This window comes from Myxine glutinosa, chromosome 3, assembly GCF_964187855.1.
Source record: "Myxine glutinosa chromosome 3, kmMyxGlut1.1, whole genome shotgun sequence".
Taxonomy (NCBI): domain Eukaryota; kingdom Metazoa; phylum Chordata; class Myxini; order Myxiniformes; family Myxinidae; genus Myxine; species Myxine glutinosa.
In genome coordinates this window covers 136,390,969-136,406,391 of record NC_136263.1, presented here as the reverse complement: position 1 = coordinate 136,406,391, position 15,423 = coordinate 136,390,969, and the positions used below count along the sequence as shown (strand labels likewise).

General features: G+C 45.3%; 1 protein-coding gene across 1 annotated transcript in view; it reads right to left on the bottom strand.

Annotated features, from left to right (window-relative positions):
* Nucleotides 1-15,423, bottom strand: part of CPN1 (carboxypeptidase N subunit 1) — a 62,491-nt gene that overhangs the window by 20,457 nt on the left and 26,611 nt on the right. The window contains exon 4 of the mRNA XM_068110069.2: nucleotides 3,502-3,684. Coding sequence (XP_067966170.2) covers nucleotides 3,502-3,684 — 183 coding nt within the window. The remainder of the gene's footprint in view (nucleotides 1-3,501; nucleotides 3,685-15,423) is intronic.

Genomic DNA, 15,423 nt, shown 5'->3' with positions numbered 1-15,423 from the left:
CTTTTACGATTTACATGCTCCTGCTCCAGCGCGGCCAACTATGCGCTTGTCACCGGAATCCTCCACGGGCTGCCCAAACGACCGGAAAACTGCAGCTGGAGTGGGATCCACTCGCGATGCGCGATCTTCTCGCCCGGACGGCACAATACCTGCTGGGCCTTCCGGCCTTGCACAGGCCATCATTCCGCTCAAGGTCGAGGGCGTTTGGTCACAAGCCTTAATCGACACGGGGTCTACGGATAGTTTTATCGATCAACGACTAGTGCATCAACATGGGTGGCCGGTTCTCGGGACTACACGACGGATCTTCATGGCCTCCCAAGGCCTTCGGCTGAGCACAAAAGGGGCATGTCGATTGAAACTTGTGATAAAGGGACGCACGTTCCCCGACGTGTATCTCATGGTATTACCTGCGTTATGTGCCGACGTTCTGTTAGGACACGATTTCCTTAAGCGACATGGATGTTTGGAAATGGACTTCGGTGGGACGGACACGCTTGCTGTGTGCACCCTCGCTCAGATGGACGTGGAGCCTCTCTCGCTGTTCCCCAACCTGACCACTGATTGTACCCCTGCAGCCGTAAAATCACGCCGTTACTCTCGCGCAGACGCGCAATTCATTGCGGAAGAAACGGCCCAGCTCTTAAAGTACGGTATTTTCGAACCCAGCCGGTCGCCGTGGCGGGCCCAAGTCTTAGTAGTGCGAAGTGAGGCCCATCGCCGGCACATGGTAATCGATTACTCACAGACGATTAATCGTTTTACACAGCTGGATGCCTACCCCTTACCGGGGATGGATGCACTGGTACTCCAGGTGGCCCAGTACTCCGTTTACAGCACTCTCGATCTGTGTAGTGCGTATCATCAGGTCCCCATCTCTAGGGCTGATCGCGTCTATACGGCCTTTGAATCGGGTCAACGGTTGTACCAGTTCACTCGACTCCCCTTTGGGGTAACTAACGGGGTCACTTGTTTTCAGAGGGCTATGGATGACCTCGTTACGAAGGAGAACTTGACCGATGTCTTTGTCTATCTGGACAATCTTATGGTTTGTGGGTATGACCAGGGGCATCACGACGCTAATCTGAAACGCTTCCTCGAGGTCGTGCAGAAATATCGCCTAACCATGAATGAGGCTAAGTGTCGTTACTCTCTACGCACGGTAGATCCTCTGGGGTACACCGTGACCCATGGCTCTGTCTCTCCGGATAAGGAGCGTCTGCGACCTTTGCTCGATATGGCTCCGCCTAGCGATCGGGCTTCGCTGAAACGCGCTCTTGGGCTGTTCGCCCACTATTCGAAGTGGGTGCAAATTTTCTCCGTGAAGCTCCGCCCCCTCGTGTCCTGCGACACGTTCCCCATGGGCCCGGCGGCCTTGGCGGCCTTCGAGGGTCTTAAAGCCGACATCGCTGGCGCCGCTGTAGCGACAATTGACGAGAGTGCATCTTTCGTCTTAGAAAGTGATGCCTCGGATCATACGATAGCGGCGACTCTCTCCCAAGGGGGACGCCCTGTGGCTTTCTTTTCGCGGACTCTCACCTCCGCTGAGCGGAGGCATTCGTCTGTTGAAAAGGAAGCATACGCGATCGATTCGGCGATGGCGGCCGTACCTGCTCGGGCGGTGTTTCCAAATCGTCACGGACCAACAAAGCGTTGCATTCATGTACGACACCTTACATGCTCAACGCATTAAGAATGAGAAAATCACTCGCTGGCGTATCGAACTCGCCGACTTCTGCTACACCATCAAATACCGCCCGGGGAAGGATAACCTGGTCACCGACGCCTTATCGAGGCCGACCACTTGCGTGGGGGTTGTCACTTTGGAGGGGCTGCGTGCTTTGCACGGCACTATGTGTCATCCCGGGGTAGCGCGTTTCGCGCATTTTGTGCGCGAGGGGAATCTGCCGTACTCGATTGAGGACATCCGCCGGATCTGCCGTGATTGCACTATCTGCGCGTAGCTCAAACCGCGTTTTTACAACCCTCCTATGGGGACGCTGGTTTGGGCTACTAGACCGTGGGAGCGTTTGGCGATGGACTTCAAGGGGCCGCTGCCGGTGTCGAGTAACTCTCGTTACCTGCTCACTATCGTTGATGAGTATTCGCGATTCCCCTTTGCTTATACGTGCGGGGATATGTCGGCTGCCACGGTTATACGGTGCCTACAGAATTTGTTTTCTATGTTTGGGTATCCGGCCTACGTGCATACCGATCGGGGTGCGGTGTTCCTGTCTCAGGAGGTGAGGGGCTACTTGCTCCAGAATAATGTTGCTTCGAGCTACACCACCCCGTACCGGCCCCAGGCGAATGGGCAGATCGAATGCTTTAACGGGATTATATGGAGGGCCGTCATGCTAAGCCTCAGGACCCTCGGCCGGGGCCTCGATAAATGGGCGTGGTCGCTACCTGCGGCTCTAAACTCGATCCGGGCTCTCCTATGTACCGCCACCAACCAGACTCCTCATGAAAGACTGTTCCACCACCCTAGAAGCTCGGGTAGTATCCAATCTTTACCCAGCTGGCTCGCTGAGCCGGGGCCGGCCTATCTCAAACGAGCGGTTCGCGCTAGCAAGTACGACCCCCTCGTTGATAAGGTGCAGGTACTCCAGGCTAATCCCGAGCATGCCCGTGTGCTAACGGCTGACGGACGCGAGTCTACTGTCTCAGTACGTCATCTCGCCCCTTGTGGGGTCGACGACAGGGATATCGACAAACCGATCTACGAGTCTATGGACTCTACCGAAACTTCATCTATGGAACTACTGCCGTCACTTCCGTCGTCGCCTACTCCCTTGCCTGATGGCTCTGGGGTGCCCCCTCCGACATCAACCTCCGGCGGCTGTTCCGACGCGGGGGACTCCGGGCTTGGGGACGCCGTACCCGGTAGTCTCCGCACCCGAACTGGCAGGGTAGTTCGCCGCCCCGACCGCTACGGGTGGACCGCCTGGCGTGGATTGACGTACCCCATTCGATTATTGCTGACGCTTACTTGCGACCTGCCTAGCGGCAGTATAGTTTTAACGGCAGGGAGAATGTAGTGGAATTTTATTGAAGGTGAACCCAGGAGTGCTCGCTTATCCCACTAAAGAGGGCGTCTATAAGACCCGGGACAACCGCGGCGCAAAGACACTCCAGCGACACTTACTGTGACATATAGTCCTGTAGTTTGAATGGTATGTACGCCCCTATATGCTGCACTTGTTTTGTTTTGCTTTGCCTATTGATATCGGACATTGCCCTTATAATACTCCGATTCTGATGTCTATTGCATGAATGTATTTTTACAGGATGTTACCACAGATCTAAATGATATTAAGCCTACCCAAGGGACAAGTCGTGTCTGTGGTTGATTTTCATGACACCACCCATTGAGGAAGTACAGGTGGTCTGCCGTGCTCATGGGTTGGAACATCCCAGTGCTATTAGGCCTCTGGAAATAAGATGCTTTGAGGTGCAAACAAGGCATAAGCACAACTACTGTACATGAGTGGTACTTACGTGTTTGAATAGCTTGTCATCCGGAGTCGCAGCATTGCTTTGCCTCTGGTTCGTACTGTGCCTTCTAACTCGTGGCTTGTCATACGGATAGTTGGCCACCACAGCACCACCATGTAAATTCGCTGACAGCACAAAATTATGGCTTTGTATCCACTTTATCACTGCTTTTGTTTCTGGTTCCATCTGCCGCAGACAGTCATTATCTCATGGTTGTCAATAGCACCTTTTAGCTATTTTTGTTTCTCTAACATTACAACACAGATATTCCATTTGCATTCTTCTTACAAACATAAATATTTCATTTCACACAAATTTTTAAAAATAATCTACACCAATTCCTGGGGTGTGCTCCTTAACCAATCAGCTTGCTATCGCTTGCCAAGCCAGCCATGAAGATTTCCCCCTCCAAATCATTCTTTGGAACTCTTGCTGTGTCAATTTGAAAGTTCAAATATTTGGTGAAAGTTGAATGAAAACATGACTAATTGCACCTGATAACCCGAAACCTCAAAACAATATGGGCCTGGTAATGGTACCTGGGAGAGTAGGAGAAGGTAAATGAACATGTGTGCTTGCAAAGACTTTGTTCCTTGAACGTTGCACAGCCATTGAAGATCCATGGAAAATGTAAGTTGATGATAACATCATTGGGAGAGGAATGTTCTCAGCTTAATATAACTTCAGCTGCACGAGGAATGCCAATATACCTACATCTTTGAGGTTTAATCACATTTTACCTGACTTCTGCTACTTCCTGTGTCTTGAATGTTTTCTTGTTATTTTTTCATTATTTATTTATTTATTTATTTATTGTGTTTATGCCTTGTTTGTGGCGATTTCCATAAAATAAAACATGATGTACTCAAAGACGTTTAGTTAGATTAGCATTCATCCACTTCCTCTTCTTCTTCTTCCTCTTACATATTCAACACATGGCTGCAAGTTGCATCCTTTGCTGGCCAGGGTGCACCAGGTGCACCACCAATTTTAGCCAGGGTGCACCAGCAATAAGCTCGTCTATCTTCACGAAGGACACCTGGGGATATTTAACGTCCAACAACTAATGCTGGCAGATGGGACACCCAGCTTAACTTCCCTCTGAGGGACGGCACACACATTGATTGATGTGTTGCCCTGCCTGTGAAACACCAGGATGACAAAACACCATAATTGGGCCGATATTTAAATTCGAACAGATCATAGGTGAGCTGTCCTACCATACTTCTTGGGTTCTCCTACCAGTCCTGATGAGCATTATCAGATTCGAATTATTAAGCAGTCAGACAGCCTTGGCTTGGACACGATTCCAAATACTGATGACTAATGGAGGAGCACCACTCCAGACATGGGATTAGTATTCCATTACCCGTCTGACTTGGGATTTTTAGAGGGTGAAAAGCTAATTGGAGTTGAAGTGTTTGCGAGCTCGGAAAAGGAAATCAAGTTTCTTGGAGGCAGATTTAGTGATATTGAGGATGTGAGGCTGCCAGGAGTGACTGCTCGATATGGTGACACAGAGCCTGCTAATATAAGACTGCTGGAGTTTAGAGCTGGACATGAGCAAATGAGGGATAGATGTGTTGATCTTGCTGGATATAAGGATTGTTTTGAGTCCTGGACTGATGGAAGGGGACAAGGTTGTGGGTGCCCCATTGGAGGATGAGATTGAGATCATGACTGATGGAGGCAACAGTTGAGAGGAAGTCAGCAGCAAGGAACATAGAAGAGGTGTACCTGGATTTATAACTGGTGGAATGGAAAGTGGAATAATCAGCAAAGGATTGGACAGGGTTGTTCGTAGCTGTGAAGATGTCTTCGACAAAAAAAAGAAAGAGGGAGGTTGGGATGACATAACCTTTAAGGACGCCGGAATTATTGTGTTGGGATTCAGAAAATCCCCATCAATGCATGTAGAGATAGATCACCCACCGAGGAAGTTGGAAAACCAGGAGCCGTTTGTGTCAAACTGTCAAAGGTTTTGCTGATGTCCAGCACAACTCAACTTTCTCTGAAGTGCTTGAGAGCTGAAGACCATTCATTGGCAATGTAGGTCAGGAGGTAACCAGTGGACCAGGTTTTGTAGAAGACATATTGGTGGTCATTGAGGAAAAGCAGGATTAAAGATCGGTTAAAAGTGGTTTATTGACGAGAGATTCCATGACATTGGAGATATTGGAAGTCAAGCCAATTGGATGGTAATTGGAGGGATCAGACATCTCACCCTTTTTCGGGGTAGGGCAGAAACAGGCATGTTTCTTGGAGTTGGATTTGGGGTCAAAAATGGGTTAAGTGATGTGCTGGGACTAGGTTGACAAATTGAGCATCTCGATCGCCTCTGACATGTCTCAATGATAACATGGCATCTCAAAGAGCCTCTCCTATAACCAAATCCTACTGCATGGCTTCTCATGACGACCCTGTTTCTTACCAACGGCAAAGGGGAGTCCCTGGCACCTTAAAACCGGGTGTTCCGGACAGGTGGAGCTTGTTAGCCTTGGCTTGGTTATCTGCCTAAGGGAAGGATAACTCTGATGTCAAACCCTGGTGGGTAGAGCTCATTAGTCTTGGTTGGTTGTAAATCAATGAGGGTAGAGACACTATTTGTTGTCTTGAAGCGGACTAGTAAACCACTCCCAGTCCTTTTTGTACTGTGAAAAGACAAACTGTCTATTTTGTCTTGTTTCAGTGCAAATGGCTGGTTGTTCTGTTTGAGAAGCTTTAGTTTATCGTTGTATTATGTACATTGAGCTCTATGTTTTGACAACCTGAGTCTGACCCCTCTGAAGGGTAAAAAAACATGCTGCAGGTCATGGCCACTCAATTCGACAGGATCCTTAAATCGATGGTAATGCATTGAAAGGCTGATTTATCAGCAGGTGTAAAATGCCGGGATAGCTGAACTACCATGGACATGCATGGGCGGTGGCACGTGCATCTACTTCCGGATGCTTTGCCAAGGATTTGACTGTGGGTTAGTTTTGACTCGATGTGATTCATAGCAGCCTTCTATGTGACGTGTAGATGGCTAAACTAATGTTCTTTTTTCCTATATACCATAATCATGACTATTGAATCCAATGAATGCCATTCAAAACCCGCATTTTGAGTATCACCACCAAGGATACCTCAGTCCATGTTGATAATATCTGGTAGGCTAATATTATGGTGGGTTCGTGTCCATTTCTCTGCCATAAATTTGTATCTTTTATATTGTCTGGCTATGTCCTCCATAGACTTGATTTCCCAGCTTCTCATGGTTTCTGTATTTATGGAAAGGCTTCTCTACCACTTGACAGTGAAGTCAAGTGGTACCTTGAGGATACCACATAAGAGTTTGTGCTTTCACCTGGAGCTTTTGCATTCCACTCTTTCTCCATACATTTTGTACCGATTCCACTATCTATATATTTCCATCATTGTCCAATTGCGCTATTTTCAATGCTATCGCCGACAGTATTGATGTGGTGCTTTCTCGACATCGAACTACTGATATTATGGTGTTTGTAGATTTTAATGTCCATCACAAGGAATGGTTGGTTCGCCATCACAGCACAGATGTTCCTGGTGTCAGTGCTTTAACTTTACAGTCTCACATGAACTTGCTCAGTTCCTACTCGAATTCCTGATCGAGTTAATGTGAAAAGACACAGGTAGTGGGCAAAAAAAAAAATTGAAACACCAATGTAAAATCACTTAATAAGGCGTTAGACCACCACGTGTGGCCAGTACGGCCTGTATGTGTAACAACGTCAAGAAATAGTTTTCCAATGAACCAGTATTCGTTCATGTGTTCAACCAAAGAGGAACAGCTCTTTGGTGTAGAATTATTATGGTCGGCTGGTCAATCACGGGGTTGGACACAGCTGATCACGTGACTCAGCGCTGTTGCAACGACCCGCCATTTCAGAGTAATGTATTGTTATGTGCTCCTCCCCAGTCCCCAACCCCCTGGTCACGGTGTACCTCCGAGCCCCGAGAGGAGTCATGGCAGAAAAATGTGTTATTCTGTATGTCAAAGATCAATGGTGAAGCCACACCAATTGTTACCAACAAACAAATATTATATTAAGAACACACAAGAATAACAGTACAACAATAATAGTAATCAAAAGTACAATCAATATATATTCTATGATGGCACCATCAGTTTCGTAACATATAACTCACTGTGCTCCAAGTGAGTGAACCAAGAACATTCCCAATGTCTCTTTCCCTGCTTCAAACCAAAGTTGATTCCGGTTTCAAGCCGAAGTCGATCCCGGCTTCAAGCCAAAGTCGATCCGCTCCAGCGATCGTCAGAACGATGTCTAATCGAGACCAGAATCCCGTTCGGATGGCGGTCACAGCCACACGGCCAAAGCTGCACCAAGGTGCCCTCAAGGCGACTGGGAAATCCAAAGGCGCCCTCCAGGCGACTGGGAAATCACACCCTCCGGTATGGACGTTTCACGGCTCACAGTCGGCGAACCTCAGATTTACCTTCAAAATCCGCGTTCCACACACACACACACCAGATAATCATCTGAATGCGGTGAGAACGGCTGAAGCGAAGCAAAGAAATCTTGCTCGACGCACAAAGCGCGCGAGTCAAAATGGCCAACGGCCCGTACTCGAGATGTAACGGCATGACGAGGATTCTCTTCGGAATCAATCCCAAAACCTGACACGCAGGTGAATATGTCACAGCGCTAACAACTCTGTCGCAGGAATCCCTTTCCTGGGAAACCCAAAGTTCACTCGTGACTCTTGCTCGCCAATGTTCGCTCCAGACCGCAAAGCAACTATGCTTCTTGTCCGACTCCACTTGCTCTGCCTTCTTTTTCTCTTCTTCTTCGTCGTCGTCTGGTTCCCGATCCGGTTTCTTTTAACACTAACTTTTTCACCTTTTGAAAACAGTTCATAAGCAATAAACCTTTTGAAAACAATAATAGTACATGGAATCAAAAATGTTTACAGTGGATGAAAACCACAACACCGGAAGTGACGAATCCGTAACAGTATTGAGACCAGCTCCGTTGTGCTTTGCTTTTCTGGAAAGACCAGCTCCGTTCTGGAATTCTGCAGGAGGGATGCGGCACTATTCTTCCACGACAAAGGCAATCTACTCACACCTGTTTGATGGAGGTGGGAAACGCTGTCTCAGGCGTCGTTCCAGAATATCCCATAAATTCTCGATTGGGTACAGATCTGGTGACTGAGAAGGCCATTACATATGGATAACATCAGTGTCATGCTCTGATGCTCATCAAACCATTGGGCAACCACACATGCTCTGTGGATGGGGGCATTTGGGAATCTCCTTGTGCACAATGTGCAGCCATGCATGTGCTGTAACTCAATCCTTTGTCATCACCCAACTGAACCTGCCAAAGAAGTTACTAAGTGGATCCATGTTGTTATGGACCTCTTTATCCCTTCTTGAACCCACCAAGTTAAACCACACACTCAGCCATCATTCATGTTGGCTTGTCCCTATCGCCCATCGCAATCACTTTTTCAATCAATATCATCATGTTGGCTCGAGAGGTGTGTTGTTTGTTTTGCTTTGCAAGAAACCACTGGAAACAAATATTGGAGAATATTACGTGACATTAATGTTACATGTTACATGACAATCTGTTTATGATTCTATATCAATCAATGGCAGAGATTTTTAGAATATTTCTAACAGCATCCTCAACCATAATCGATCATCGACTCCTGTCCTCTTCAATGACCCTGAGGTTCTTATCCTAATGATAAAGTCAAGCTCTTTGCCAAGTGTTTTGCTTCAAACGCAAACTCTACATTTGATGACCACGGATACATTTTGCCTGTTTGTCTTTCCTGTGTTGACACCAGTGTTTCCACTATCATCATCACAGCCAGGAAAGTTGCTAAGATGATTCAGGGGCTTGACATCTCAAAATCTACTGGTCCAGATAGAATCCCTACAATTGCTTTGAAGATGTTTTCACCAGAACTGTCTTCTGTTCTCTCAAAACTGTGTAGCTCATGTCTCTCAACCTCCGTGTTTCCACAGAGCTAGAAGGAGGCTTCTATAGTCCCTGTCTTTAAAGGCTATGGTTAGAAATCAGGTTCTTCCAACTATCGGCCTATTAGCCTTCCACACATTATGAGCAAAGTGTTTGAATAACTGATCAATCTGCAACTCATGAGTCACCTGCAAACCCATTAGCTCCGAACTGATGCCCAGTAGGCTACCGACATTCGAGATCTACTCGTGGTGTAAGATGTCCGTAATCACTGAACATGTGAATAGGGCTTTGGATCATCATGGTGAAGCCAGGGTTGTCGGTCTCGACATCATGAAGGCTTTTGACAAAGTGTGGCACATACATAAGCTAAAATCATGACATTTCTGGACAATTGCTTGCTACAATCTCGGACTTCCTTGTAAGTCACCAGATTTCTGTGGTCCATGAGGAGCAGTCGTCCCCTGCTCATAATATTGATGTGGGTGTCCTCAGGGCTCTGGGTTGGGGTCTTACATTGTTGTTGTTGTATGTCAGTGATCTGCTTGATTGTATTCTTTCTCAGTTAACCATTTACACAGATGATTCAACACAGTATACTACATACCCAGGAACCATGTTTCCTCCATCCCATATCCAGGCCAGTGCCACTCAATCAGGACTTGGAGAGTGTGATTAACTGGGGAAATGATTGGCTCGGTATTTTCAAACAAAATAACTTATTGTGTGTGTGTGTGTGTCCAATTCAAGATCACCCTGTTTTCCAACCCTGGTGAATAGGTTCTTCACATTTGCAGGAACTCCCTCGTATCCGTCTGCTTGGATTGGATATCAGTGGAAATTTCAATTCAAACAGTGAGTTGGAGTAAAGGTAAATGGACAAGTAAAAGTTCAATGCATAACTAGCTCAGAATGAAATTGCAAATAGTTTTAAAAGCACTTTGTGTTCCCATCATTTATCGATTACACTTTTGAAGTCGATTTGCTGATGCTTTTGAACACAAAATTGATACAGGACTGAAAATTATCCACAAGTATAAAAACTAACTTTGGCCTTTAGACTATTTTAATAATCAATAGCTTAGATTGTAACAAATGTTGAACGCACAATAGAATAAGAATGATGACTAGTTGTGGGTTTGTCATGTAAGTATGAGGTTGATATATCCTGTGAGTTGGGATTTTCCATCCCTATTCGATACTTAATAATTGAGACAAATCAAAATACAAATTGCTAACAATTCTCATCGTGACCCTTAGCAATGGATGAATGTACCTGTGAATTTTAACCACTCAAATAGCTAATCAACACACGAAGCTTTGTTCAATCCTGATGCATAATTGAGGAAAACCTATTCTTTTCCAGTGGATTAAACATAGTACAATGTGGGTTCAGCTGAACAAAGGGAACAATGGGACAGTAAGTGGGGAGCGAACAAATTAGAAAAATCACCTGTGACCTTTGTTTAGATATGATCTTCGTGCTTGCATATTACTGACAACAAGGGAGGAAACCCACATCAAATCAAGAACGTGAAGGCTGCAATATGACTCTTGATGGTCGTTGTGAAGTGCTCAAAGTGACCAATGATCCATGGAGAGAAAGAATCACTCAGTTGGTAGCACATAACTAGTGAGCCAGTTGTTCAATCCTGAATCTATCTCCACATAAACACGAGAGGAGCAGAATTCTATCGGCTTATGCCGTGCTAGTAATTGTCTTCCACATTGCCTTACACTAAACAATGGTCTTCTGCTAAACAATGGTCTTCCACATTGCCTTACACTAAACAATAGTCTTCTGCTAAACAATGGTCTTCCACATTGCCTTACACTAAACAATGGAATAAACTTCCACATTGCCTTACACTAAACAATGGTCTTCCACTAAACAATGTGGTCCACTAAACAATGGTCTTCCACGAAACAATGGTCTTCCACATTGCCTTACACTAAACAATGGAATAAACTTCCACATTGCCTTACACTAAACAATGATCTCCACTAAACAATGTGGTCCACTAAACAATGGTCTTCCACTAAACAATGGTCTTCCGCATTGCCTTACACTAAACAATGGAATAAACTTCCACATTGCCTTACACTAAACAATGGTCTCCACTAAACAATGTGGTCCACTAAACAATGGTCTTCCACTAAACAATGGTCTTCCACATTGCCTTACACTAAACAATGGAATAAACTTCCACATTGCCTTCCACTAAACAATGGTCTTCCGCATTGCCTTACACTAAACAATGGTCTTACACTAACCAATGGTCTTCCACATTGCCTTACACTAAACAATGGTCTTCCACATTGACTTACACTAAACAATTTCTCCCTCCTCTTCTTGTTTTTTTTTCAGCCTGCTTACAGCTTATTCACCCCATGTTTTCTCCCTTTTTCCTTGATCTCACTCCACCCTTGATCTTGCTCCACCTGTACTCTGCTTTTGGTGTTTCCCCCTTTCACTTTGTTCCAATCCATTCTCCTTTAGCTCGTTATACGAGCTTCGACGATGTACACCCAAATTTCTTTTTTAAACATCTGCTGGGAAAAGTATATCTTTGGTATAGTTGAAGGGCCTCTCAGCACTCTTTCACTGCTTATTTCATACTCAGAGATACCTTCCTACAGCTGCCATGCTCTACTATCTGTACATGCGCTGCCACTTTAGTGGGACAGGAGTTGGCATCATCCCTGGAACATCTCTCAATCCACTGCTCTGTGCTTCTTTGAGCCTCTTCTATAGATATTTTCATGGAATTTGCTCTAAGGGTTTCTCACAGGTTGTTCCAGATGAGTGTACTTTTGGTCTCTTTACACATTTGGCGGGTTCTTCTCATCCATACAATGTATTTGTCCCAAGGACTCTCACTATGAGGTACTCTTCTAGTTTCCTTCCTCGGGTTGACGGGATGGCCGAGAGGTACGCACACTCGCTTTTAAGCTGTCAATAGCCTGGGTTTGAATCGCACTCAGCTATAAACTGTAATCCTGGTATTTCACAGACAGGGTGATTCATCACTGTATGTGCCACCTCTCAGATGGGTGTTAAATGGGCGGCCTGTCTGCCAGCATTCGTTGGTGGACATTAAAGATGCCATTGTGTCCTTTGGGAAGAGTATGTGAGCTATTTGCTGGCACCATGAGCAAATTCCAAATTCCTGCCCTAACCAGCAGAGGGCATTGCATCAGCAGCACAACCATGCCCGAGCCAACGATGCCACACCACAGGCTTGTTCTGCATACGAACGAAGTGGAAGTTCCCTTCCTTGTACTGCCACACTTTGGAACTCTTCCTCACATCCTACTTCCCCTTCAATCGGAACCTCACTCAGTTCAAGAGGAATATAAATAGATGTCTTCTTTCTCTTTAATACAACTCTATTTTCCTTTGTGTAGCCCCAATCTTTGAGTGGCCTTTGGCTTTGTGGCGGAGGAAATTCCTTATGAAGGAGGAGAGGTTTAAAAAGGTTGGAGAAAATAGGAGCAAGCTTTGGGAGTGCAGCGTTTGAGGATAACAGAAGGAATGCTGCCTGGACCATTGGCTATGTTTGCGACAAGGGAGAGCAGGGTCTCACCAACTTTGTGAGTGGACAATTTGATGACAGACATAAGGGAGTTGGATTTAGGAAAAAACAGGAGTTTTATTGGAGTCATCCAGAGTAGCTTTGGCAGCAAACTGAGTGGTAAAGGTGTTGGCTTTGGCTTTAGGAGAGCTGGAGATTGAGCCATCAGGGTTTGTGAGAGGAGGAAAAGATGACTCAAAGAAGATGGTGGAGATGTGCTTGGCCAAAGACCAGAAGGCATGACTGGTGCTATGGAGGGAAGAGAGCCTGTCAGAGGTCTGCTGGATAAAGGCGGTTTTGGTTGCCGAGATGATGTGCTGGCAGTTGCTGTGAACAGCCACATAAGTGCTGCGGCTATAATCTGAAGGTGAAGCTTTCCAGATTTTGAAGAGGTGTTTTTTGAAGGAGAGAGGAAGCACAGTGATGGGAGAACCACTTGAGGAATGAGGCTTTTCCACATTTGGATGAGAGGGGTATGTCAAGAGATATACATAGAAGAATGATCTCAGTGATTGAGTGTGTTACAGTGCAAGGATCAGCAGAGAAGCACGAGGGGTAGTTTGCAAAAAGATTGGTGAAGATTGTCACAGTTGGCATAGTCATAATGCCAAATGATGCAGGAGGTACATTGAGAATAGTGACACTGCTGAAACGGATGGCATGGAGGGAGCTTGGCTAGTCTCACAGCGTTTTCATTCAACTTTTACGGCGGGCTATTTTATGTCGACGAATCAGGTTTTATCTTTTTGTTGGTTTTGTATTTTGATCCACCCACCTATAGTGACCTACAATGGGGCAACGGAAATTTGCAATTGTTGATTTCTTTGAATCAAATGAGGTCGAGCTGATCGAGACAAAGCATTTTCTCACCAAGGAAGATGAATCAACGTTTAACAGCGAGGACTGGGACCCCAGCACACAGTTTTGTGCGATGTGGCCTTTGACGAAAACAGCAAAGCAGGCCCGGCAAGAAAAATACGTTGCCAGGGTTCTTAGATTTGACGGTAAGCTAATAATATTGATAAAATGTGATGCATATATTGATGTTGATTGCACTGTTTGATGTAAAATGCCATGAGACCGAAAATAATTAATCTATATTATAATAGCCATAGGTGATCCGTCTGTCCGGGGGTGTGGCTTTCTCCGTTTAGAGAGTAGCTCCACCCATTCTGGGAGAGGCTTCATAAACAAATATACACTATTTTATTAACTCGCATAGCTTTGAGGCCCTTTTGTTTGGCCCACGGTGTCTTGCGCTCTCTCAGGTTTATTTCAACTCTAATTCGATATATCATTTCATTTTTCACAGTCGCTAACATAGTTTTAGACTCGGTTGAAAAAAAACGGGAAGAAAATCCGATGAAAGTTTCTGTTTGTAGAACGAAATGAATTCTCAAAGGCCTGTCATTTCAAGGCCATTGAGTCTCCCTCACACCTTTATCTCCAATCTAATTCACCATCTGATTTCATTTTTATCGATGGTTTTAGACTCGGTGTCAGAAATAATTGAGAACATGTATGTGTATATATGTGTGTGTCTGTATGTGTATATATGTGTGTGTGTGTGTGTGTGTGTGTGTGTGTGTGTGTGTGTGTGTGTGTGTGTGTGTGTGTGTGTGTGTGTGTGTGTGATGTACGTCATGTTGTGTGAAAAGTCAACCAATCGATCAAAATTCAAAGTATTTAATCTCTAGTAGTCTATGCACTTTTGTCCTATAGAAAAGTTCTTTTGAACAGTATTCTATAGAAAACGGTTCTAAAGGGTTCTATAGAAATTAATTCTATAGGATTTTGTGCCTTTCTATAGAAGCCATTCTATAGGTTTCTATTGAAACAGGTCTATAGGATTCTAAAGAACGATCCTATAGGATTCTATAGAAACTGCTCTATAAGATTGTATAGAAAGTGCTCTTCAGGTTTCTATAGGAAAGTTGTTCTATAGAAACGGTCCTAGAGTTCCATAGAAACTCTATTGGACTGTTCTCTAGGATGTCTATAAGACTTCTATAGAAACATTTTTATGGAATCTCTATAGAACATTTTTAGCAGGGGAGAGGACGCAGCCACAGGAAGAGCTTCCAAATTTATTGGAAGAGGTGGGGGGAGTGGAGGGCAATTGCTGCTCAACGAAGTGAGCCAACAGCCAGATGTCATGGCTCCAGGGTTGCCGACTCACTGAGCTGCTGAGGTCCTTACAGACGATGACGACACATCCAACTAGAACGCCACTCAGTCGAGCGCATACTCCCGCCGTGGGTCAAATTGGAATAATACGATTTCACAAAAGTTTGACGGAGTAGTTCAGTGACAACACAAGACAAGACAACACAAGAGAGACACTGCACTGATATATATTTAGAATATATAGA